This window comes from Rutilus rutilus, assembly GCF_951802725.1.
Source record: "Rutilus rutilus genome assembly, chromosome: 7".
NCBI classification, from domain to species: Eukaryota; Metazoa; Chordata; class Actinopteri; order Cypriniformes; family Leuciscidae; genus Rutilus; species Rutilus rutilus.
This window is the reverse complement of record NC_140221.1, coordinates 24,260,755-24,284,480: the sequence shown is the minus strand read 5'-3', so window position 1 is coordinate 24,284,480 and position 23,726 is coordinate 24,260,755. Positions and strand designations below refer to the sequence as shown.

Below are 23,726 nucleotides of genomic sequence, written 5' to 3'. Positions count from 1 at the left end.
TTAGGCCTAAGCAGCACAACTGTTCTCAACATTGATAAGAAATGTTTCATGAACACCAAATCAGGACATTAGAATGATTTCGGAAGGATTGTGTGACACTGAAGACTGGAGTAATGGTAATTTTTTTAAATTGTAATAATATTTCACAATAGTACTGTTTTTACTGTATTGTTTATTAAATAAATGCAGCATTGGCAGCTTTGAATGGTATACAATGCAAAACATTGCAACACATTTTTACTGATGCTTTCAAGAGAGTGTTTTTGTGCAGAATGTGCAGCAACAGTGTAGAATACATTGGCAAAAAATGACAACAATCCTTATTTTTAGAAACATTTTAAAATTTCTCTAACTGCTTTGTCATCCCACACGACCAATACCATCCATATAATTGATGTAGGATGTGCTTATTTAAGATCTCTCAAACTGTAGGTTAAGTTGCATTGGTTGTAACTTTGGCCATCAGCCACTGCTTTAGTGGACTGAATTGGCTGGGGGACACGATTTAGCACATTCTCTAATTGAATTAGTCTGTGCAATGGTTCGGTTCTGGCTGATCTCTCACTGCCTAAATCAAGGCCAGCTCAATTTGGACTCAATTACCTTCTGCTTGCTTGGCTAGTAGTCTTTAGCTTATAGAATTGAAATAGGAACATTTACATGTGACCTTGAGGGTTTTAATGTGATGTTTTCACCCAGATCATTTTTTTTAAACTCCATTTAAATAGCCACTGCTGTTATTACTTTGAGTGGAGACTTTCTAGAGACGTGATACTTTAGAATGACACAGAAACAGAAGATAAATTGTTTTCTTCGCTATATACAGTCTCAAATCCTCCAGTGCACACAAGAGACCATTTGTCTGTGGGTAATGGTGTGTATCTGAATTGTACCTGAGTGGCCCACCAAATATGTCACATTACTTCCTCAGCTGATTTATCAAATATGTTCTGTCACACAAACTCTGGTGTGGCCTGGAGATTGTGCAGATACACCTTACCCACAGTATGCTCCTGTTAGCGTTGGTCCAGATCCAGACCTATCTTTAGCTTCAGCAACAAGTGTCCTTATTTGTCGATTCTTCTCATACGTCGTTCCAAGCGGGGCCAGGGCCGGGGCTCATTCAAGCTTTTACTTTGTGTTTTAGACAACCCAATACATCAACCAAATAGCTTTTTTGACATGGATACCCGTTCTCTCTTCTTTTTGGGGAAGGTGTGTACGTGCCTCCAAAACCACCTTTAGAAAAACCTCAACTTTAGTGTGTATAAGGTTTAAAATGTTCTGTTATAGTATTATTTGAATGTAAAACTTTGTGGAAAATATTCATAGTAACTGCATTGAACTACTGCACTGAAGTTGCTCTGCTAGGACACCTTTGTGAACTTAGAGAGAAAAGACTTACTATACATTGTATTTATGTCATTGCAAATATAGCTCAGAAAACTAAACTCTGAGATTTTTCTTTTTTAAATGGTTTGATGTTTTGTGATGTAATGCAATTAAATTCAGACATTTTTAAATACCAAAAATAGTTAATGGTTTTGGTTTTAATGAACAATAACACCGTTTAAATGTGTCATAACATTTTGCATGCAGTATATAGCCTACCTGATTAGAAACTTAAGTAACTGCGTTGCTCCTCATGGAAATGTTTCGTGACTCATTTTTAATTTAAAGATCTTAAATGTCAGAGCTTTTTCCTCACAATTAACTTAAAGTGCCCCTGTTATGCTATTTTAAAGTTGACTAATTTTGTTTTGAAGGTCTTCTACAAGAGGTTTACATGCATCAAAAGTCAAAATAACACTTTCATTTTCGCATAATATACACTGCACATCAGTTATTACTGAAATAAAAAATTCAAAACTTCAGGGCCTTGCTTATGTAACCGACTATGCAATAGGAACATAGCTAATGTGAGTGAACAAGAAGCAGATGTTTTGATTCTTAGTTCTACCTCAGGTGCTGACAGTTGTTTCAGACTAGCTCAGACTAATTCAAGTTTATTATCACTTTGATTGGTTTGATAAAAGTATCATTTTATGAAATGTCAGGAGTTTTGTGTCCCACAGAGGGCTTTGTCAAATTATGATTAAGGTAAGAAATCACTTCACACTTTTTCTTTTAATTCTGCTGCCATTATTAAGGCTCTTGGTTAAAGTTCAACCAAAAAACTAAAATCTAAAAAAAAATCTAATAATTTCTTATTTCAAAAGCTTGACAGCCTCAGTTATCATTTACTTTCTTTGCGTGGAAAGGAGTGGCCATAATATTCTTCAAAAATGTACGTTTGTGTTTCACAGAATAAAGAATGTCACATGTTCTCGGAATAATACATATTTTCATTTTTGAATGTACTATCCCTTTAACATATTAATGTATTCAAAGCTTATTTCCCCCATGACATGGCTAAATTTGTGCAATGTTACATTTTCACAATTTTATCTGAATGTGCTGCATGCCACACATCACATTAGATGCGTTTTTAGAACACTAACAACCGAGATTCTATCACCACCCTGGGCCTCTGGATACCACGGGCAGTTTGCTGAGATATTGACTGTCCTCAGATCTTTCTGAGCTAGCCATTCAAAGCCACGCTGGGGCCATTCCCCATTAAGACATCTGTGCGGAGTGTCACTTCAGAGGCTAGGTGCTGTGCTGAAATGCCCAACCCATCAACACTTGCTCAAAATGTCAGTTTGACAAGATGCCTCCTCAGGATAGCTGTCACTGTGTGTGATTTATAATACAACTGTACAGAATTTATGATCAGAAAGAGCAAAGTTTTGTGTATATAGTGTCAAATGTATGTTCTGTTTTGGTTTAGTTTTCAGGCATTTCTATGTTCGGTTTTGCCTGAGTTCTCGGTCGGTCACTGATTCATCAAAAATAACTTGTTCGTGAACTTGTTTAATGTTTCATTCACCCTCACCTTTCTTGAAGTGTTTGGAAAAAAGAAAAACCTGTTTGAGGACCAATCCAAACTCCAGCATGGTTCTCTGTCTGTTTGTCTCTCTGCTTGGATTAGTTCAGGAAAAAGGCTAGCTTGACATAAAGGAGGCTCCTCCTCTGTTTTACCTCTCTGTTCATCTGATACCTTTAATGCAGGAGGTCCCTCTGGCAAGACTGTTAATAGATCTTAAAATACTAAAGTCAAATCTTTTAGTCTTATCTGTTCATGCTCTAACATTTATTGTTGGAAATGGGGATGTGTGGAGTTAAATGTAAGACAGCTTTACTATTTCTAATGGCCATGTTTAATGGTTTCAGTTAAGACTTTCTAACAAATCTAACAAAAATATTCTGAAGCCTTTTTGAAAACTGATGATTGGGAATGTTTAGTGGGTAGGGACATTACTGTTCTTGGAATCATTATTAGAGCTTTGACTTGTTTTTATGTTTTCATCTCCAGATGTCAGGGACTTACTTTTTAGTGTTGATCAACTGAGAGTTGATAGCATTTGGTGTGCATGGATTTATGTCTTTGTACCTTTTTTCCTGTTATAGAACAATACATCATGGAAACCAGACACCTGTCAAGACTGCATCTGCTATAATGATATTGTCATCTGCAAACCCACTCGCTGCCGAAATCCCCAATGTGACTTTCAGAGGGTAAGAATGGGCCATTAAAAAGGGGCAATAACAGTACCTGAGTAGATGAATGCAATGTTTTCTAGGAATGAAAAAACAACAACAACAACAAAACAATTAAACATGAATGCTTTTGGTCCAGTTAAAACCAATACTAAGAACGCTGTTATAAATGGTTAGAATGATAAGAGAATTCAATGTTACCTGGTTCTCAAAGGATTTCTACAACAGTTAGTACTGGTCCTCAAAAGTGGTGTTGTTGCTGGTGACATCACTATGCTAGTTTATGAGTTACTCATTGAATCATTCACAACTTACAATATATCAATAATACTAAAATAACACTGGTTGCAAAGACGAATATTTTTGCTCATTGCTCCTGAGTCCTGATAAAGCTTTCTCTGAAGTGTATTTTCATTCATAAAATCTATCTCTGGGATGCTAATGCATCTCTTGAAATGTTTCTTTGGATGTTTTCCAAGGGTGAACGCTTGAGAATCCCACCCAACAAGTGTTGTCCGGAATGTTTCGCGCAGTTGCCCGGCATCTGTCACCATGAAGGAATGGTTTATGGGGTAAGTGACACTTCTTATGACACAACTCCAATGAAAGATGCTCTAAGCCTCATCCTGTCCCTTAGCCAATCTTCCCACTTCTGGTTTAGCACCCGGCTCGTTGATTGCTTCGTTTTGTGCACAAAGGCATTCTTGTTTGTGTTCCACTCTTCCCTGACAGAGCAAGCTTCTTTTTTGTCCCAATCACCCCTGCTAAAGAGCCACGTGGTGCTCTGTTTAGGATTCAAGCAGTGTAGCTTCCAAGTCAAGTAGCATTTATTTTGGGGAACAAGCTGTGTTGGCAGTGGGGCTCAAAACAAGAAGTGATATTTGGCATGTTTGCACACATTTAAAGTTAACAGTTTTTTTTAAGTCTATTTCATGTTTTTATGGAATAATATCAACATGTCTCTTCAACCATGTCCTGATCCACCGCTCTCTCTCTCGCTCTCTCTCTCTCTCTCTCTCGCTCTCTCTCTCTCTCTCTCGCTCACTCTCTCAGCATGACAGTCAATGGAGTAATTCCAAATGTTCGGTGTGTACATGTTCTCATGGGAAGGTGACCTGCAGGCCACGTGATTGTCCTCCTCTTAGTTGTGGGAAAGACCAGAGTCCTTTCATCCCAGGGGGAGACTGTTGTCCTGTATGCACTCATAATGGAGGTACAGTAAGCTACAACATTTATTTCATGCACAACTTGATGGCATACTATGTTGCTTGTGAAAGTGACTACTTTTCTCCCACTGTTTCAAGTTTTGGTCAGTCGGTTCGTTCACATTAGGAAAAAAATTGTGCTATTGTATTTAAGAATTTAGTTTTCCCGTGGAACTCATGACATCATATATCTTTAAGTTTTTTTTTTTTTTTACTATTTATTGAATGAAAATGAATAGTATTTTCTTTTTTGTTTCCTTTTATTACATTTTTTATTGTTCACTTTCAGTTTTATTTTAGTGTCCCTAGTGAAAAAACTTATACCAAAATGTTTTTATAATATGTAGTATACTTGATACTAAGTATACTACAAATCCATAAAAATTTTACTGACAAATTGCTTGAGACTTACTGATATAAATATGATAATAAAAATGTATTTGGAGTACTTTATTGCACAATGCACATTTCTTAATATTACCCTAAAATGTGTTTTAATATCAGTATTAGTAATGATAGTATGATCTCTGTATAACATCAGTCTTTAAATGCATGATATTTAAAGTGTACCTAAAGTGTACTTGCAATAGTTCCACTTTAGCACAATCAAATATACTTAAGTATATCTTAGACCTCAGTACTATTTCCGGATAACTAAAGTGCATTAAGTACAAAATTAATCGTTCCAGTTTAGCAGACTTTAAGTATACCAATTTAGTATACCAAAAGTACTATTGCAGGGTATTTATATTAAGTACATACATATGTAAATATATTTGTATGTACATGTTAAAGTCAGTATGTGAGTCTCACTGAACTCATTGTGATCAATTTATCCATGCATATTTTTAATTAGTCATTTTTATTTTTTGACCTTGTCATTTTTAATCTTCAATAATTAAGTCTGCTTAAATCCCCGCACCTTTTTTACAATCGACTGCAAGCTTACATTCAGATCTGCCTCCATCCATTCAAAAACCAGTGGTCATGATCAAGTCCCCGTCTTACTTTTTCTTTGTCTGATGTATGTCACAATACAAAATAACTGATCTGACGTTACTCCCGTTACATTGCAATTTTAAAGATGATGTGTGTAGTTTCTAGTGGCCTCAAATGCATTTGTGATCTGTTTGAGAGTGGATATAACAGCTTTGGCTCAACCAATGAATTTCCCCAACAATGACTGTTGTAGTGTTTAAAACTGGTTTGAAAACAGACATTATTTTTGCATTTTTGTTTGGTGTCACTAGTGGCACAGATATAGCACAGATTTTTTGTTTTTTACATGTGAGTCATGAAGTTAGTAGCAATCATCTGTTTGCCTCAGATCCTGTTCTCTTTGTTGAATGTTTTGCTGATTGTTTTTAAAAGACTTTCTTTTCTTAGCTATATGGGTCCCAAGAGGGTTTATTCTGCTGTCTTATACTAATGATGTGGGGTTTTTTTCCTTCAGAGATCTTAGTACTTTTTTTGCAATTATAAAAAGCTCTCTCCCACTCCATAGCTTCATGCACCTGGGAAGGCCGTGAGTACAGAGATGGGGTGGATTGGACATCCAGCCCCTGTACAAAGTGTAGATGCGGAAATGGCCGCGTTGAATGCCTGGTTGCGGAGTGTCAGCCTGTTACATGCAAAGCGGTCAGTAACAACCCTGAACTGTCAGTTGTGCTTTGTGTTTCGATCTGTCGGTAATAGTCAAGGGAAAACACAATGCTGCATGTCTAGATTAACATTATCTCTAAAACTAGTTCAATTAACCCTGTTTAAATGTTATCACTTACTAAAAAGAGTTAGCTATTAAAAACAGCATGTTGATGTACTTGTTTAATTTGCAGAATGAGAACCTGGTGGTTCAGGCAGGACAGTGCTGTCCGCAATGTGAGCAGAATCCCTGCATGGAGGCTGGGAATGAGTACAAGGTAAGCCAGAAAGCAGATTAGAGAAAGGTAAAATATACATAGAGATCTAAAGGCAGAGATAGATTGAGAATGACAGATGTGATATAGTGCATGTCTGTATTATGGAAGACCTTTTCAGGGAGGTGATGGTAAGTGTGGGTTAAAGTGTGTTCATCATTCATACTGTGGCAGATGGGTTGAGGGTAGAGCCGTGTCTGAGTCCGGTGTGTGTGATGTGCCTGTTTCACTCATTCATCAACACATTTCTCTCTCTACCTTATATGCTCTTTTGTTCCTACCTTCATTGTTCACACATAATACACATTATTCCCTCAACTGACTTTTCTTCTGTTTGCTAGGTCTCTCTAAATCTGCCGTTTTAGTTTGCTTTATTAACATGAAAAAATGTGTATTGCCAAAGCATTTATAGCATACAATAATAACTTGTGCAATGTAAAATAAAAAACAATATGTGTATAATATTGTGAATAAACAAATCTAGTAGTAAATAAAATAAAATATTACCAGTAAAAAAAATTAATAATGTAAAATAATAGCACATTTTAAGCTAACCAAGTTTATATTAATACATAACTTATATACATTTATATTAATTGACTGTGTATTTAAGATAAATTAAAGTATATGATTAAATGTGATAAAAAAATATTACTAATGAGCAGCAGTTTATGCATTCATGTCCTCGTTAATACAATTGTCAAACCACCAGAGCCAATATTATGATAGAAATACTGTATAATATTCAGACAATGGTTGAATCATATGTTTTTTTTTGTTTTTCTTTTGTGATTAATTCTTAAATTATTCCAGTTGATCCCCTCAGCTCTGAATATACGATTCACACAATCTCTCATCAGCTTGCCATTTAGGGCTGTTTCTCTCTTCGGCGTGTTCTCAGCGAACATGTCCCACTCAGTGGAATTCAGCTCTTTTGATCGCAGTGGATTGTGCGAAAGTAAAGCAAGGATTTGGGGAGGATAACATTCACCAGTCTTTTCATCTCCTTGTAGTACTTGTCTTGTTCACTACAGCAGTGGCTGAAATTGTCATTTATTTGAAATGAATTATGTGCTGTAATGCAGTCTACTGCTAAATCTTTGAACAACTTTGAGATGCCATAAAAAATGAAGCTATATAGAGTATATAGTATTAATGACATACAACGATGATCCAAAACAATGCTACCTGACCACCTGCTTAATATGCTGTTGGTCCTCCGTGTGCCGACAAAACAGAGCAAACCCGCCGAGGCTTCGACTCTATAAGACCCCTGAAGGTGTCCTGTGGTATCTGGCACTAAGACTTTAGCAGCTGATCCTTCAAGTCCTGTAGGTTGTGAGGTGGAGCTGCAGTGGATTGGACTTGTTGGTCCAGCACATCCCACAGATGCTCAATCAGATTGAGATCTGGGGAACCTGGAGGCCAGGGCAACACCTTGAACTCTTCATCATGTTCCTCAAACCATTCTTGAACAATGTGTGCATTGTAGCAGGGCGCATTTTCCTGCTGAAAGTGGTCACTGACATCAGGAAATACCATTGCCATGAAGGGGTGTATCTAGTTTGCGACATTTAGGTAGATGGCAAGTGTCAACTTGACGTCCACATGAATGTCCAGTCCCAGGGTTTCCCAGCAGAACATTGCCCAGAGCATCACACTTCCTCCACCGGCTGTCATCTTCTCACAGTGCCTTCCTGTTGGCATTGCTTCCTTAGGTAAATGGCGCACACTTACACAGCCAAAGGACAACAGGACTGATCAAACCAGGCTACCTTCTTCCACTGCTCCAAGGTCCAGTTCCGACACTTGTGTGCCCATTGTAGGTGCTTTCGAAAGTGGACAGGTTATCATGGGCTCTCTGACTGGTCTGTGGCTATGCAGCCCCATATGAAAAGGGAGCAATGCAATGTGTGTTGTGACACATTCCTCCCGTAACCATAATTAAACTTTTTTGTGACTTGTGCGACAGTAGACCTTCAGTCAGTTCAGATCAGATGGGATAGCTTTATTTGCCCTCATGCATCGATGAGCCTTGGATGCCCAACACCCTGTCGCCGGTTTGTGGTTTGTCCCTCCTCAGACCACTGTTGGTAAATTCTCACCACTGCTGATCAGGAGAAACTCACAAGCCGTGCGGTTTCAGAGATGCTCTGACCCAGTCGTCTTGCTGTAACAGTTTGGCCCTTGTCAAAGTCTCTCAGGTCTTTGCTTCTGCCCATTTCCCCTGCATCCAGCATGATGATTACAAGAACTGATTGCTCGCTTACCATCTAATCAACCCAGACATTGACATGTGAGCTTGTTAGGAGATAAGATAAGTTAGGAGTTACCTTTGTAAGTCGCTTTGAATAAAAGCGTCTGCTAAATGTTTAAATGAGATGATCAACATTTTTCGTTTCGCCGCTGTGACTGGTCATAATGGTTTGGCTCTGCAGTGTATATGTTCCATTGACACTGATTCTTTTTTTTGTGTATGTCTGTGTGTGTTTTTAGCATGGTGTGCAGTGGCAGAGGGGCAGCTGTACCACCTGTGTGTGTGATCGCGGTCAGTCCCGCTGTCAAACGGAGAAGTGCCCTCCTCTCCACTGTGACAAGGTCAGCAGAAATCCCTTACACCCCAACACTTCATGTCACTTGACTAGCAAACTTACTGAGAAGATCACGAAAGAGAAGCTGCTGGCCAACTGACTTTTATAATTTAATAGAATCTCACTTTGATTCTTGTGTTTTATGCTTCTTTAGCCTGAAAGTGATAGTTAGGATTTTTCATCATCTATGATTGTTTGCGCTATATATTTTGCATTTTGTCTGTTGCTCCGGGGTGTTTTCCATCTCAGTCTTTTGCTTTCATGCAAAATTTATGATCTTATGTGCTGTGCTTTAGAACAATACTTTTTATGTCTTACCTTAATAAGTGTAAAACCTTAAAGAGCGTGAAATCACCCCATGAGATCAAAATGAGAATTTAATGGCTTTTTCATTCATATCTATTAACTTTTAGTCCATTTATATGCTAAAAGTTGTCAAAATTCATTTTTTAGCATTTATACAGATTTTAAAATGATTGTTTTTCTCATACTGTCAATTTTCCTAAATAGGGATGAGCCCTTCAGTTACTCTCGCCCAAACTTCCCAAACTTCCAAATACGTCATCACACTTGTGATGTCAGCTCGCTTTAGGTCGTGTGGTCTTTAAAGAAATATTCTGGGTTAGAAAAAACTTAAGCTCTTTTTAAAGGATATCATTTTTTACAATGGATTTTCTTTTGTTTTTACAAACTGAGGCACAAGACAAAACTATTTGATGTGAATGAGCAAGTGTGTTTATAATACAGTATGTGCTAACATGTGTTCTTCTCAGGGTCAGATGAAGGTCAAGCGAGCTGGCCTGTGCTGTGAAGATTGTGTCCAGTCTAAAGGCAGCTGCCTCTATGAGGGCATCATACGTTACCATGGCGATATGTGGAACGGCACGGGTTGTGAGTTCTGCATGTGTGAACGGGGTCAGGTGCTGTGCCAACGGGTCGAGTGTGCCAGATCGGAGTGCCCACGGGTATGTGTCCAAATTTCGATGCAGAGCCATCAGCAGGAACACATGCTTGCCCTATTCATTAAAAGAAACAATTAACAAGCTCAGCTGGGGGATGTCCTATATACCGCCATTACAAATTATTAGGGCAAAATATACTAAGAGATTTTAAAACCTGGGGCACATTATATCTGTGGTCATTTGTCCTGGTTATGAATTATAACGGTATTCAATCAATATATTTTCCGATATATTCTCCATTAATCATAAGGTGCTGTGAAAGGTTGAGCACTGGGAAGATTCATCACTTTTTAATTGTACTTTTGGCCCAAATCCAGGACAGTCAATGTAAAGGTTATCCTTTAGAAAGGAAACTCTGACTTAACATTTTTTTGGAAGTCCTGTGAACTTCTCTAGGGTCATGGTAGAGTTACCTCTATACTCCTATACATTTAAAATGTGACACATTCTGGTGCGTAAAAGTATTATACACACTGTAAAAATTGGTAACATGCAATTATTTGGAGCAATTTCTACTCTTATAAGGATGATTACCCCCCACACACATCATTTACTCACCCTCATGTCAATCCAATCCCATAAGACTTTTGTTCATCTTTGTAACACAAAAGAAGATATTTTTATTGGGAATAAAAGCTTAAAGGGGTCATATAATGCCATTTTTGTACAAGTTATTATGATTCTTTAGGGTCTAAATGAAAGGTTTGTAAGAAAACACTAATTTTACCCGGTCAAAAACAGCTCTGTTTTCAGCACGCCATTAAAGTGCATGTGTCTTTAAATGATAATGAGCTTTGCTCACCCCGCCCCTTTGTTCTGTGCGTACACAGTTACCACGTAACCATAACGCGTTGTTCATTATAAACTTGGGATTATGAATTATATTGAGAACGTTGTACATAGAAAACATGCCGTAATGTACTCTGAGTGTAAACCTTAGCCGCATTCATCGTGAAGCGTGCAAGCGATTTGCAAAGATTAATATAAAGGTTAATAAAACGTTACACTCACTTGTTCTTCTGGAGGTGCAGCAGGAACACGAATAGTTGGTACCGATCCTTTTTTCAGGAGCAGCTTCTTAGCAAAACCAGCTTTATACTGACCCTCCTTTATAAAGCAGTCTGGTGAGAAATGATTCGCGCAAACATGAAAGCATTGACGTTGATCGTGGGGAATATTCCCTTCGAAAACAAAACTCAGCCACTGCGTCTTCAGCGGTTCGGATTTAGGAACATCAAAATGACTGCTGTGTTCGTTATTGCACCCAAGAACAGAACACCACAATCGCTTAGACGCCATTCTGCTCCAGCGTATCAACAATGGCGGACTATGATGACAGCTCGCTCGGGGGGGTCTGTGTTGAAACGCTGCTGTCATTTAACAATCGTGGGAGGGGCGTCCGACCGTGTGACGTCACATGGTCAGACGGCTCGATTTGAGACGGGGAAAACATATAAGGAGATTAAAAAAAGACCACTGGATGGATTTTTATCATTATATGATGGTTGTGTACAGGCACTGCCAACACACATTTCAGTACAATCAACTTGTAAAAGTGTATGTACCATTATATGACCCCTTTAAATAAAATATGCTCATCATATGAAGCAATCATGTTTCTTCAGAAGACTTGGATTAAACTGCTCGAATCATGTCTTTTTGTGCTTTTTGATGTGTGAAAGTTTTGGTTGCGTGGACTTTCAATTGATGGACAAAAATGATGAAAGAATATTTCAAATATCTTAATTTGTGTTGTGAAGATGAACAACGTGGTTGAGTAAATAATGTGACAGTATTTTCATTTCAATTTTTGGGTGAACAACAGCTTTAAATTTAGTTTTGTTGGTGTAAATTTAGATGTTCTCACATGAAGCACATTATTAGGTTAAACCTTTTTTCGGTGCAGTGGTGTGAAGGTCCTGTTCTTTGAAGTCATAGTAATAGAGCATCTGATTAAACAACACAGAAACACAACAGACGCTTATCTATCTTTTTGAAAACATTTATCAATCTGTCTTTCCCATCTGTAGCTTCATATTTCACTGACATCTGCTGATCTCCCTGTAAGACCACCATGACTTTGGTGATCAAACTGTGTTACACAGAAACAACTAAAGATTCTCTCATGAATGGAAATGACTATAGATAACAGCCCCCAATAAAGAACCTCAGAGGTAGAATTGGAAATGTGATGTAATTAGAGATTTGTGGCTCTGTGTGAGACAGCTAATCATTCCCCTGGGGGTGTTTCATACTGAAATTAAATGAGCTAATATTTCACACCTTTGTGCCAGGGAGAAAAACTGGTCCATTTGCCTGGGAAGTGCTGCCCAGAGTGTAAGACAACAACCAGTTCCTGTACATATTCACAGCCAGACCAAAAGGTATGAAGCTTTATCTGCCGCCACCTTTAAATCACATTTAGTGCTCTTATATCCATGTTCACATATAAAATACATGCACTGTCATTCAAAAATATGGTAAAAACAGTAATATTATGGACTATTTTTTACAATATAAAATCACTTTTTTCTGTTTTAATGTTTTAAAATTATTATTAATGTTGTTGAAAACAGTTATGCTGTAATATATTTGTGGAATCCTGATTCTTTGATGAATTGAATGTTCAAGTGAAGAGCATTTGTTTGAAATATAATTTTTTGTAACTTTTAATATAAAAAATGAAAATGTCCTTTCTGAATAAAAGTAAATATTTCTTTAAACTGTTTTTTTTTTTTTACAATAGTGTACAATGAGCATTTGATAACAAGTAAATCAATATCGCAATCAATCAATCTGACTGTCTTTGTCCGTTTAGGGGCAGAAAGCCAATGTCAAGAGTTTTAGACGCCTCACTGTAAGTAAACAGGAGCACTTGATTTATGGTTTGCAAGATTAATAAATGCAGTTATAACACTTTTTTTTTTTTTTTTAAGCAAAAAAATTGTGTTTACTGTATCTTTTGTGTCTCTGGTCTCAGAATCTGGAGAGTGTCAGAGAGGGGCCATGTCGTGAGTGCCAGTGTCAAGAGGGTCATGTGACCTGTTATCAGCACTCCTGTCCCACCTGTCCATTGGGAACCCTAACTATACCGCACCGTGAGCAGTGCTGTCCGGATTGCAATCCAGGTGAGACCTGCATCTATGTTTGCCTTACAGCAATGATAAATTACAAGCTACTGTCGTGAATTACATTGCTCTCTTATGAATATGTTCCAATAAAATCAGTAAAATTGGGGTTATACTATGAATTGTAATTTATTTACATCTAAAGAACATTACATTATTATATTCCCAGTTTAACAATATTTCTTTAAAAGTAATATAATTAAAATCATTTTTGATTTCATTTTGATTTCTCTAAAAATCTTTCTTTATCAGGTCTCCCAGGAACAGTTCCTTGGCCATAAAATAAAAAATAGTTGATCTCAGTGGGAGAGAGATGAGAGCTATAGTATTAGATTATATTCTGGTTAGATAACGTGGTTATTTAGCTCTGCGTCACCCACGAGACTCGCGTCTGCTCTATATACTAAATTTCCCTGGTGACTTCCAGAGAGGCTGCAGGAAGGAACATACATCTTTCTCTCTCTCTTTCTCTTGGAAAAGACCACAGAGAGAAAGAAAACAGAACGTATTTGTGTTAACATTTTGCTAATGTATATAAGCAAAAAAATTTCTGAAGAGACAGGGCAAATTGTTTGGACGTTTATATGTGTGTGGGTATAAGATTATACTAATGTAGCCTCTATAAAAACAGCAGTCAAATAGTACATCTTGGCAGTTTAAAAAAAAAAAACACTCTTTTTCCTTCTATATTTAACAGCACTATATTATTATTCATATATGGTAAGTATCAGCTTGCATGCTGATAGCGTTTGTTAGCTAGTTAATGTCCAGATTTGATCATTACGGCAAAGGCAATGTGTATGCATTTACAGCCACATAACGATTTGTTAACTTGACTGCCTGTTGTGAGGAACAGAAGGAGCCCAGCATCAGTGTTGTATCAGATAGATTGTCTGAGACATAATCACTTGGAGTGTTACTGTGAGAAACGCTGTGATACAGAAGGATTTACTTACTAGTGACCGTGTTATAATACATTTGCACTCAAAACAAGTAGATTTTTCAAATCGATGGAAAGTCTCAAAGGTCATTCTGGCAAAAAATGCTTACTTCATCCAGAAAATGGAGAGTAGGATAGTTTTTCCACCAAGAGTTATTGATTCACACATACCAAAGTATTTAATTAAATATGATTTATAGGGGAATGTCAGAAAATAATAAGACCGCTCCAAAAATTGTGAATGACCATCAAATAATCACCAATGCACCTTAAATATCCTACATTGCCCTCTTTCTCTGGCCTCATGGACAGAGCCAGAAACCTGCAACCCAAAGTTAGCAAGGGATTTACAAGCTCATTAGAGATTGTGTAATTATTTCTTGTGCCATGTAATGGTGCCAAAGGGAACTATTATTGGAGGCTCGAGTTTCCTTTGGACCATGTGGAGAAGTTATGAATGCCTTATCGGAACACCAAAGACTGGGTTGGAGATTTGGGGGTTCATTTGCATGACTATAGATGAAATTACCATTACGTCACACAACTGGCAACTGCGATTTCAGGTGCTTCAGGCAAGCAACAGTTGTAATGGTTTGTTAAGCATTAATGTATAATGTAATAATATTTGTTAATGTTAAAATTATATATGGTTTAGAGAGAAGTAAAACGAACACTACCATTCAAAAGTTTGGGATTGGTAAGATTTTTTTTTAGAGATTTATGTTTATTCAGCAAGGACACATTAAATTGTTCAAAAGTGACAGTAAAGACGTTCTTTTGAGCTTTCTATTCATCAAAACATTAATAATAGTAAGAAATGTTTCTTGAGCAGCAAATCAGCATACTGAACGATTTCTGAAGGATCATGAGACACTGAAGATTGGAGTAATGATGCTGAAAATCCAGCTGTCATCACAGGAATTTTAAATTTTTGTATAATATCTCTCAATGTTAGTGTTTTTACTGTATTTTTGCTAAAATAAATGTAGCCTTGGTGAGCATAAGAGACTTCTTTCAAAAACGTATAAAAAATCTTACCAACCCCAAACTTTTGAATGGTAGTGTATATGGTTTATAGTGAAGAAAAATATGTAGATTAATTTCCGCACAATCCACAAAACTATTTTTAACTTGCTTAAATATCATTTTTACCACCATAAAAAAAAAAATATATATATATATATATATATATATATACAGGTACTGGTCATATAATTAGAATATCATCAAAAAGTTGATTTATTTCAAGAATTCAACTTAACAGGTGAAACTAATATATTCTATAGACTCATTACATGCAAAGTGAGATATTTCAAGCCTTTATTTGTTATAATTTTGATGATTATGGCTTATAGTTTATGAAACCCACGAAATCAAAATCCCAGAAAATGTGAATATTACATGAAATCACACAGTAATTACACAGTGATACCATGGTCATTGAACCAGGTTTTGGTTCTTTTGGCAGTGTGGGCAGGTGCAAATCCTGCTGGAAAATGAAGTCCGCATGAAGTGCTCTGAAAATGTCCTGGTAGACGGCTGCGTTGACTCTGGATTTAATAAAGCACAGTGGACCAAAGTCCTCTTTTCTGATGAGAGCAAATTTTGCATCTCATTTGGAAACCAAGGTCCCAGAGTCTGGAGGAAGAATGGAGAGGCACACAATCCAAGATGCTTGAAGTCCAGTGTGAAGTTTCCACAGTCTGTGTTGGTTTGGGGAGCCATGTCATCGGCTGGTTTTGGTCCACTGTGTTTTCTGAGGTCCAAGGTCAACGCAGCCGTCTACCAGGAAGTTTTAGAGCACTTCATGCTTCCTGCTGCTGACCAACTTTATGGAGATGCAGATTTCATTTTCCAACAGGACTTGGCACCTGCACACAGTGCCAAAGCTACCAGTACCTGGTTTAAGGACCATGGTATCCCTGTTCTTAATTGGCCAGCAAACTCGCCTGACCTTAACCCTATAGAAAATCTATGGGGTATTGTGAAGAGGAAGATGCGATACGCCAGACCCAACAATGCAGAAGAGCTGAAGGTCACTATCAGAGCAACCTGGGCTCTCATAACACCTGAGCAGTGCCACAGACTGATCGACTCCATGCCACGCCGCATTGCTGCAGTAATTCAGGCAAAGGGAGCCCCAACTAAGTATTGAGTGCTGTACATGCTCATACTTTTCATGTTCATACTTTTCAGTTGGCCAGCATTTCTAAAAATCCTTTTTTTGTATTGGTCTTAAGTAATATTTTCATTAGTTGTCAGTTATAATCATCAAAATTAAAAGAAATAAACATTTGAAATATATCTGTCTGCGTGTAATGAATGAATATAATATACAAGTTTCACTTTTTGAATGGAATTACTGAAATAAATTCATGATATTCTAATTATATGACCAGCACCTGTGTATATATATATATATTTAAATACTTTTCTTAATTTAAAGCATTCACAATAAATATAGCCATTCATGACGGTTTTGTTTGTGTGATTTCTTAGTGAAACACACATTTATTGTCATAGCTGCAGATCAGTCGGGTCTTTCTTGTTAGAGCAGAGGTGATGATAATGATGACCGAAGTCTGTGAATGATCGTAATTTGTTGAAATGAGTGTTTGTAAACAGTAACTTCATCTGTCCTCTGAGGGGTTTGACTGTGTTTTTTGTGTGTGCCTGCAGAAGTGCAGTGTCACGAGGACTGTTTGACGTGCTCTGGCACACCAGATCACTGTAGCAGCTGTCGGGATCCTTCCTCCCTGTTAATGAATGGCCGATGTCTGCAGTCATGTCCTGAAGGCTTTTTCGCTCAGGGCAAATTTTGTGCAGGTATAAACAAATTTTTTTTTTTTATGTTTGTTTTGTTGCATGAATTGCTGTTCTTCATCTCACATCCTTTCTCACTTTATCCTCCTCCTCCTCCTCCTATTTTACCACCAACATTCACACACTTCTGGCCTTAACATATTTTTTACACAGTGTTATTTTAAATCCTGAAAATGCCCTGTGCTTTGGGTTACTTCCATTAATAGCTAATCCTATAGCTTTGTTGGTATGTGTGTAGTGTGTGTGGATGTGAATGTACATGCACATGGGATGTTTGTTACAGTCATTTCGACAAGTCAAAACACAGACCGGATCCAACACTGGAATTTCCCCTCACTTTGGAGGGCTATATAGCATCATTTGACAAATTTCCTGCTGTCACACTTTAAAGGCTGATGTACAAACTCTCACACGCACAATTTCAGTAACAATCTTTTTTTGCTCTTCCTTTGCATAGTGTTTTACTATTGCAGCCACAAACTGAATACCCCAACCCCTATCACTTATTCTCTTTCTGCCAGCCTGCCAGCCGTCATGTGCCACCTGTGAGAATGACTTTGAATGCACAACATGTGGTGGGTCCTTTCTCCTCAGTGGCAGGCAATGTGTGACCACCTGTGAAAGAGGTCTGTTCCAGGACCACACACGCTGTCTCAGTAAGTCACCTGCAGTTTACATTTCATTCACTTTTATTGTCTTGACTTTCTGTGACACTGTTTACTGCTTTTAATATTGTAATGTGCAAACCTCAGCAGGTGGCTGAAAAGGAAAGATGGCAGTATTAACATAACAATAAAGTATTGTTTCATTTGTGGAGCTATCATAGAAATGTTGTCCAAAATCATGTCATGCATTTAAAATGCATATATATATTTTAAAAAAAAAAAAATATTTATATACATATTAAATATATGAATGTATGTATTTTAAATTTATATAATATATATTTAATAAATTACAGTTGTGGTCAGAATTATTGGCACCCCTTGTAAATATGATCAAAGATGGCTGTAAAAATAAATCTGCATTGTTTATCCTTTTGGTCTTTCATAAAAAAATAAAAATAAAATCATAAAAATCTAAGCTTTTATTGAAGTAAAATAATTGAAAGTGGGGGGTAAATCACATTATGAAAAAAAAAATATATAATAATAATAAATAAAAATTTCAAAACACATTGGCCATAACTATTGGCACCCTTTTATTAATACTTTTTGCAACCTCCTTTTTCTAAGATAACAGCTCTGAGTTTTCTCCTATAATGCCTGATGAGTTTGGAGAACACCTGACACGAGATCATTCCTCCATACAGAATCTCTCCAGATCCTTCAGATTCCCAGATCCATGTTGTCGCTTCTTCTCTTCAGTTCATCTCATTTTCTATAGGGTTCAGGTCAGGGAACTGGGACGGCCATGGCAGAAGCTTCATTTTGTGCTCATTGACACAATTTTGTGTTGATTTTGATGGTTGTTTCGGATGGTTGTCCTGATGGAAAATCCACCCACGGCCCATTATAAGATTTCTAGATGAAGCCGTCAGGTTTAGATTTTTTTCATCTGTTGGTATTTGCTACCATGATACCATGTATCTGAACAAGATATTCAGGACCTCCAGCAGAAAAATAGGCCCACAACACAGTATATTTAACTGTGGGCATGGGGTACTTTTTATCCCTGTTTGCTTCATCTGACCATAGAACCAGGTCCCTTTTGAAGTTCCAGTCGTGTCTACTGAATATTCTGGAGTTTGTTTTTGGATGAGCGAGGAGGATTTTTCTTGAAACCCTCCAAACAGCATGTTGTGATGTACTTGTTTTTTTAGGCTTTCTGACCCCAAGACTCAATTAATCTCTGCAAGACATTATAATGATAAATAAATCAGCACAACAGAATGATTTCTAAAGGATCGTGTAACACTGAAAACTGGGGTAGTGACTGCTGAAAATTCAGCTTTGCCATCACAGGTATAAATTACATTTTAAATATGTTAAAATAGAAAAGAGATTTTCTTTATTGTATTACAGTTGGGGTGCAAATATCATCTGCCATTTATTTATCTCAAATTATTTGGCTTTAGAACATTTTCTTCTGATTCTTACAGAATTTCATTATTAAATCTAAATAAATGTTTTCATTGCTAATGCTAAATAATAATAATTGTGGAATGAAGTTGCATTTACTTCATTGCGATCATCAAACGTGCCCCCAGATTATATTTACATTTGAAATTCTTCTCTAACAACATTTTGCATCATGTTAGCTGTAAAAGGTCAATTTCTTCTTTGCTATTAAAGCCAGATGGAGCATTACTGCACCTGCAGTGCATTCACTCCTTGCATAAAAATCAACCTCAAGAAGTAGGTACCTGGTCTTGTCAAGAGACCTGTCTATAGCAATCCAATCTGGAGGGAATCGTGCATTAGTGACCTGCTAACTGGTCTGTGACTGGGAGCACTAGACTGTACAGCAATTACCCCAGTCCCCACTCTCTTTCAATTTCACACTTTAATAAGCCTCTCCTTAAGATTGGACCGTATTGTTCTACAAGGGACAAGATGGAGAAGAAATATCCAGCTTTGGTTGAGCCTATTATGGTGGATTTAGCGAGAATTAATCTTACTGAGGGATTGGTTCATTTTGGTCAAGTGATAAGGATTCATTTTCTTGTTTTACTCTCTGACTGAGTGCAAATGCAGTGGGTAAGAAGTTAATTAGTTATGCAAAAAAAAAAAAAAAGAGGGTATCTCAAGGAAGCCCTCAGATGTTCCTTCATCTTCATTTCCCTTCTCCCCCCCCCCCTCCCCTCCCTCTTTCTCTCTGTATGTGCCTTTCTCACTTTCTCTTTCTTGTTTTAAATGATGTTATAATGTAGTTAAATTTTTGATTATATCTCAAGTAACACATTGTTATTATGAAACAAACCACAAACAGACATTACCAAACTTGGATATCTTGATATATACCTATCAAATTGATCCTTTCGCATCTGCAGCGTTTCAAGGATTCATGTAAAACCTTAAAGAGTTGTGCTGACAGACATGCCCAAGTGTGCTGTCACAAATTTTTCTAGCATGCCAAGCTTTTCCCAAACCTATTGGTTAGCTACATCTCTTGTTCACACTATGTTGTTGGCTGTCAAAATATTTTGGTCCCATTCCAGTTTCTCAGGGTTCTGGGCCAGCTTGGTGCCAGTGTGTGAGCCTGTGGAGAGGTGCCATGTAGAACCATGAATGTTTCACACTGGGCGCCGTGCCCAGACCCGTAGTTTAATCCTGATCACCAGACTCGCACAAAGAATCAGATAAGGTGTCTTGTGACCTTATTGCTGCACAACATAATTAGAGACTGTTTTAACAGATTATGTGGTGTTCATAACAATTTCTAATAATTCATAATTAGGTGATGTAGAAGGGGTGCTCGGCTGCACTGTAAACAAAAAGAAATGAAAAGTTGACTAGTTTGAAAAAATAAGGCAACCTATTACAAGTTAACTCAACTAATTCACTCCAATTAAAGTAAACTTAATCTAATGAGTGTTATAAAGTCTATATGAATGCCTTATTCTGCATGACCTTATTCTACATTCCTAATCCTATCCAATACCTAAACTTAACAACTACCTTACTAACTATTAATAAGCAGTAATAGGAGTTTATCGAATCAAAAGTTGTAGTTAATAGTTAGTTAATAGTGAGAATTGAACCCTAATCTAACGTGTGACCCAAGGGCGTAGATTTGGTTTGAACATTGGGGGGGTTGAAGTTTGGGTCTGCATATTTTTCATGTGATCATGGTATAAATATTGGGGGGGGTTGTAATGCATAGATTTAAATATTGGGGGGGGGGTATCTCCCCCCAACCCCCCCACAAATTACGCCCCTGGTGTGACCCAACTTTTAGCAACATGTTTATATTATTCTTGTTAAGTTCATTCAAGATAATAAATGGTACCATCCTACTAAATAATCTTTGTTCAAGCTACTTTTTTTACATAGAAGGACGTTTTGCAAGTTGGATGCTTTGTCCCACATCTCTCCCTCTCTCTGTTTGAAGGGGAGATTGATGAGATTTCAAGACTTGTGTGATATATTTATGTGGAGCAGTTCAGTAAATTTGCTAGACAGATTGAGTTAGTGCCCTGACTATTCATATTCAGGTTACGTATTCTTCCAAGCAAATATCTTTTCTTATACATTACCGAAAAAACTTCTGTATGCTTCTGTTTGTCCTTCAAATCGTGAGACTTTGTTTATATTATGCAAGTGTGTTCTTGTCTTTTGTGCCCCCTTCACAAGATCCCTCAGAAAGGTCATCTTTTGTTCTCGTCTGACTGACGTGTTCACAGTAAAGTAAAGTCACTTTTATTCCTCACAGAAAAGCCAACACAAGACCCGAACATAAAGTGACCTTGTAAATCCAGCTTATGCTGTTTGGTTTTGTGTGTGTGTCTTGTTTAGTTTTCTTCACTCACTTTGATTTGAAAGTTATTGACTTTTTCTCCTTTAGGTTGCCATGACTCCTGTTCATCATGCCAGGGGGCGGGGCCTCAGGATTGTTTGACCTGCTCAGACTCCTCCCACTTACTGAAGGACGGATTCTGTGTTTCAGACTGTGAAACAGGCTTTTATGCTAGTCAAGGCAACTGCTATGGTATGATGGGCAGAATTCATATCTTAGTTACTCTATGTGGGTTTGTTTGTGTGTTGCTCAGTAATGGAATGAAACATTTTAATATATGTTTCAATTAAACAATTAGTAAAGAGTAATGCCTAGTGTTTTTTGGGTTTTTTTTGTATGTGTAATGTATTCCAGCCTTACAGTGCACTCAGTAATTTTTATTTGAATTTCATTTTAATTTAATTATAAATATGAAGTATTTTGATTTTCGTGTTCGGTTAATGTAGCATTTGCTAGTCATATTGTTGTGACTTGAATGGCCTTATTCGTTGTCTTATCACTGCTGATGATAATATCCTGCTACATAGAGACAAAAGCCTGCTTCACAAATGTCACCTCAAATACATTCCAGCTTCACCCTGACAACACTACAGCAAATGCAGAATGACACTCTAAATGTCTGTTTTGCGGTGGGCGAACTTAAGCTGTCACATATTCAGCTTGTCTGTTTTATTATAAGAAAGAATTGTGTTGATGTGAGTTTTTTTGGGTTCTGACTATGGGTAAAAATAGCTTGTGGTTTGAGCACTTTATATATTGTAAGGCTTTCCTGCATTAATTTGTTCTGTTATGAATGTTGTTTCTCATTTTGATTGGGATATTTTAGTCATATGGGGTTGTACACTGAAAAATATTTGGTGTAAGATGTCTTTTCAAATCATTTTCTCTCAGAAATACTTACAAAAACACAGCAAGTAACACATTAAACATGACATTTCTTGCAAAAAATACTTCATAATCCTTGTTTTATTGAAATCATTTTAACAGTGTCTTCGTTTTATATCGATATATCTGATATTTGAAATATATTTTTTATCCTGTTGTAGCTTGTGACCCCTCCTGTGCAACCTGTCAACCTGACAACCCCAGCTGCATGAGCTGCCCGTCTGAACATGCACTGCATCGTGGGAAATGTGTACCACAATGTCCACCACAGTATTACAAGGATGACCATGGCAGTTGCCGAGGTGAACATTTATCTGTTTTTATATTTTGTTCAACACCTCCACGTAGGTTTACTGGCAACCAACAACGCATAAATCTTGTTTCTAGCGAATTGAAAAAAACATTCATTCTGAAACCCATTTTCTTCTTTGGAAAGGTTCCCTCTCATTTAGAGTCAATCCCGTGAAATGTATTCCCTAAGTTTTCTCAGCTAAACCACATGGGTTAGAAAATTGTCATGTCTTCATGTTAGTTTTATGCATGATGTGGTTTAAAATGATAAATTAATAACCTGTCAATCATAATCCTGTGGTGTACAATCCATTTGCATGTATCTTTTTTGGCAGGCTTTTCTACTTAACCAGCTCATATGAAAGTGCATAGATTGTGGTTGCTAATGATTGCAGTTGAGTGCTGAAAAGACATTCTGAAGTAGCAAAACAACCACAGATATGCAATTTAAAGTATTTAAAGCTGCATTTTTATTAACCGACTTGATAAAATTGCTCCTGAAAGGTAATAGGTTACAATGTCCAGGTTGGTTATTTTTGCTCTCATCTCATGAGATGTCTACTAAATCCCCCGTCCTGATCTATTCCTCTGTTGTTCTTCCAGCCTGCCACAGCTCGTGTGCGTCCTGCTCTGGGCCGGCTGTGTCTCACTGCACCTCCTGCTCAAAGTCTCTCATCCTGAACCAAGGCCAGTGTGTGGAGTCCTGTGGAGAGGGTCTGTTCTCCAGAGAGGGACACTGTCACAGTACGACTGCATTTATACAACTCTGATATTCCCACTCCCACTGTAACATCATGATGTTGTGGAAACTGGGTCATGATAAAACAGGATAGATCATAGATGCGCTGTCCTGAAGAGTTTGAGGTTATTACTAAACAACGATTTGATTAGATAGATAGATAGATAGATAGATAGATAGATAGA

At 37.3% G+C, this 23,726-nt stretch overlaps 1 protein-coding gene across 1 annotated transcript in view; it reads left to right on the top strand.

Annotated features, from left to right (window-relative positions):
- Positions 1-23,726, top strand: part of fras1 (Fraser extracellular matrix complex subunit 1) — a 123,177-nt gene that overhangs the window by 36,031 nt on the left and 63,420 nt on the right. Inside the window, exons 3-17 of the mRNA XM_084414332.1 lie at positions 3,514-3,621; positions 4,083-4,175; positions 4,657-4,816; positions 6,313-6,446; positions 6,644-6,727; positions 9,221-9,322; positions 10,089-10,280; positions 12,572-12,661; positions 13,096-13,134; positions 13,258-13,405; positions 17,025-17,171; positions 17,690-17,824; positions 21,675-21,818; positions 22,673-22,813; positions 23,406-23,546. Coding sequence (XP_084270458.1) covers positions 3,514-3,621; positions 4,083-4,175; positions 4,657-4,816; positions 6,313-6,446; positions 6,644-6,727; positions 9,221-9,322; positions 10,089-10,280; positions 12,572-12,661; positions 13,096-13,134; positions 13,258-13,405; positions 17,025-17,171; positions 17,690-17,824; positions 21,675-21,818; positions 22,673-22,813; positions 23,406-23,546 — 1,858 coding nt within the window. The remainder of the gene's footprint in view (positions 1-3,513; positions 3,622-4,082; positions 4,176-4,656; positions 4,817-6,312; positions 6,447-6,643; positions 6,728-9,220; positions 9,323-10,088; positions 10,281-12,571; positions 12,662-13,095; positions 13,135-13,257; positions 13,406-17,024; positions 17,172-17,689; positions 17,825-21,674; positions 21,819-22,672; positions 22,814-23,405; positions 23,547-23,726) is intronic.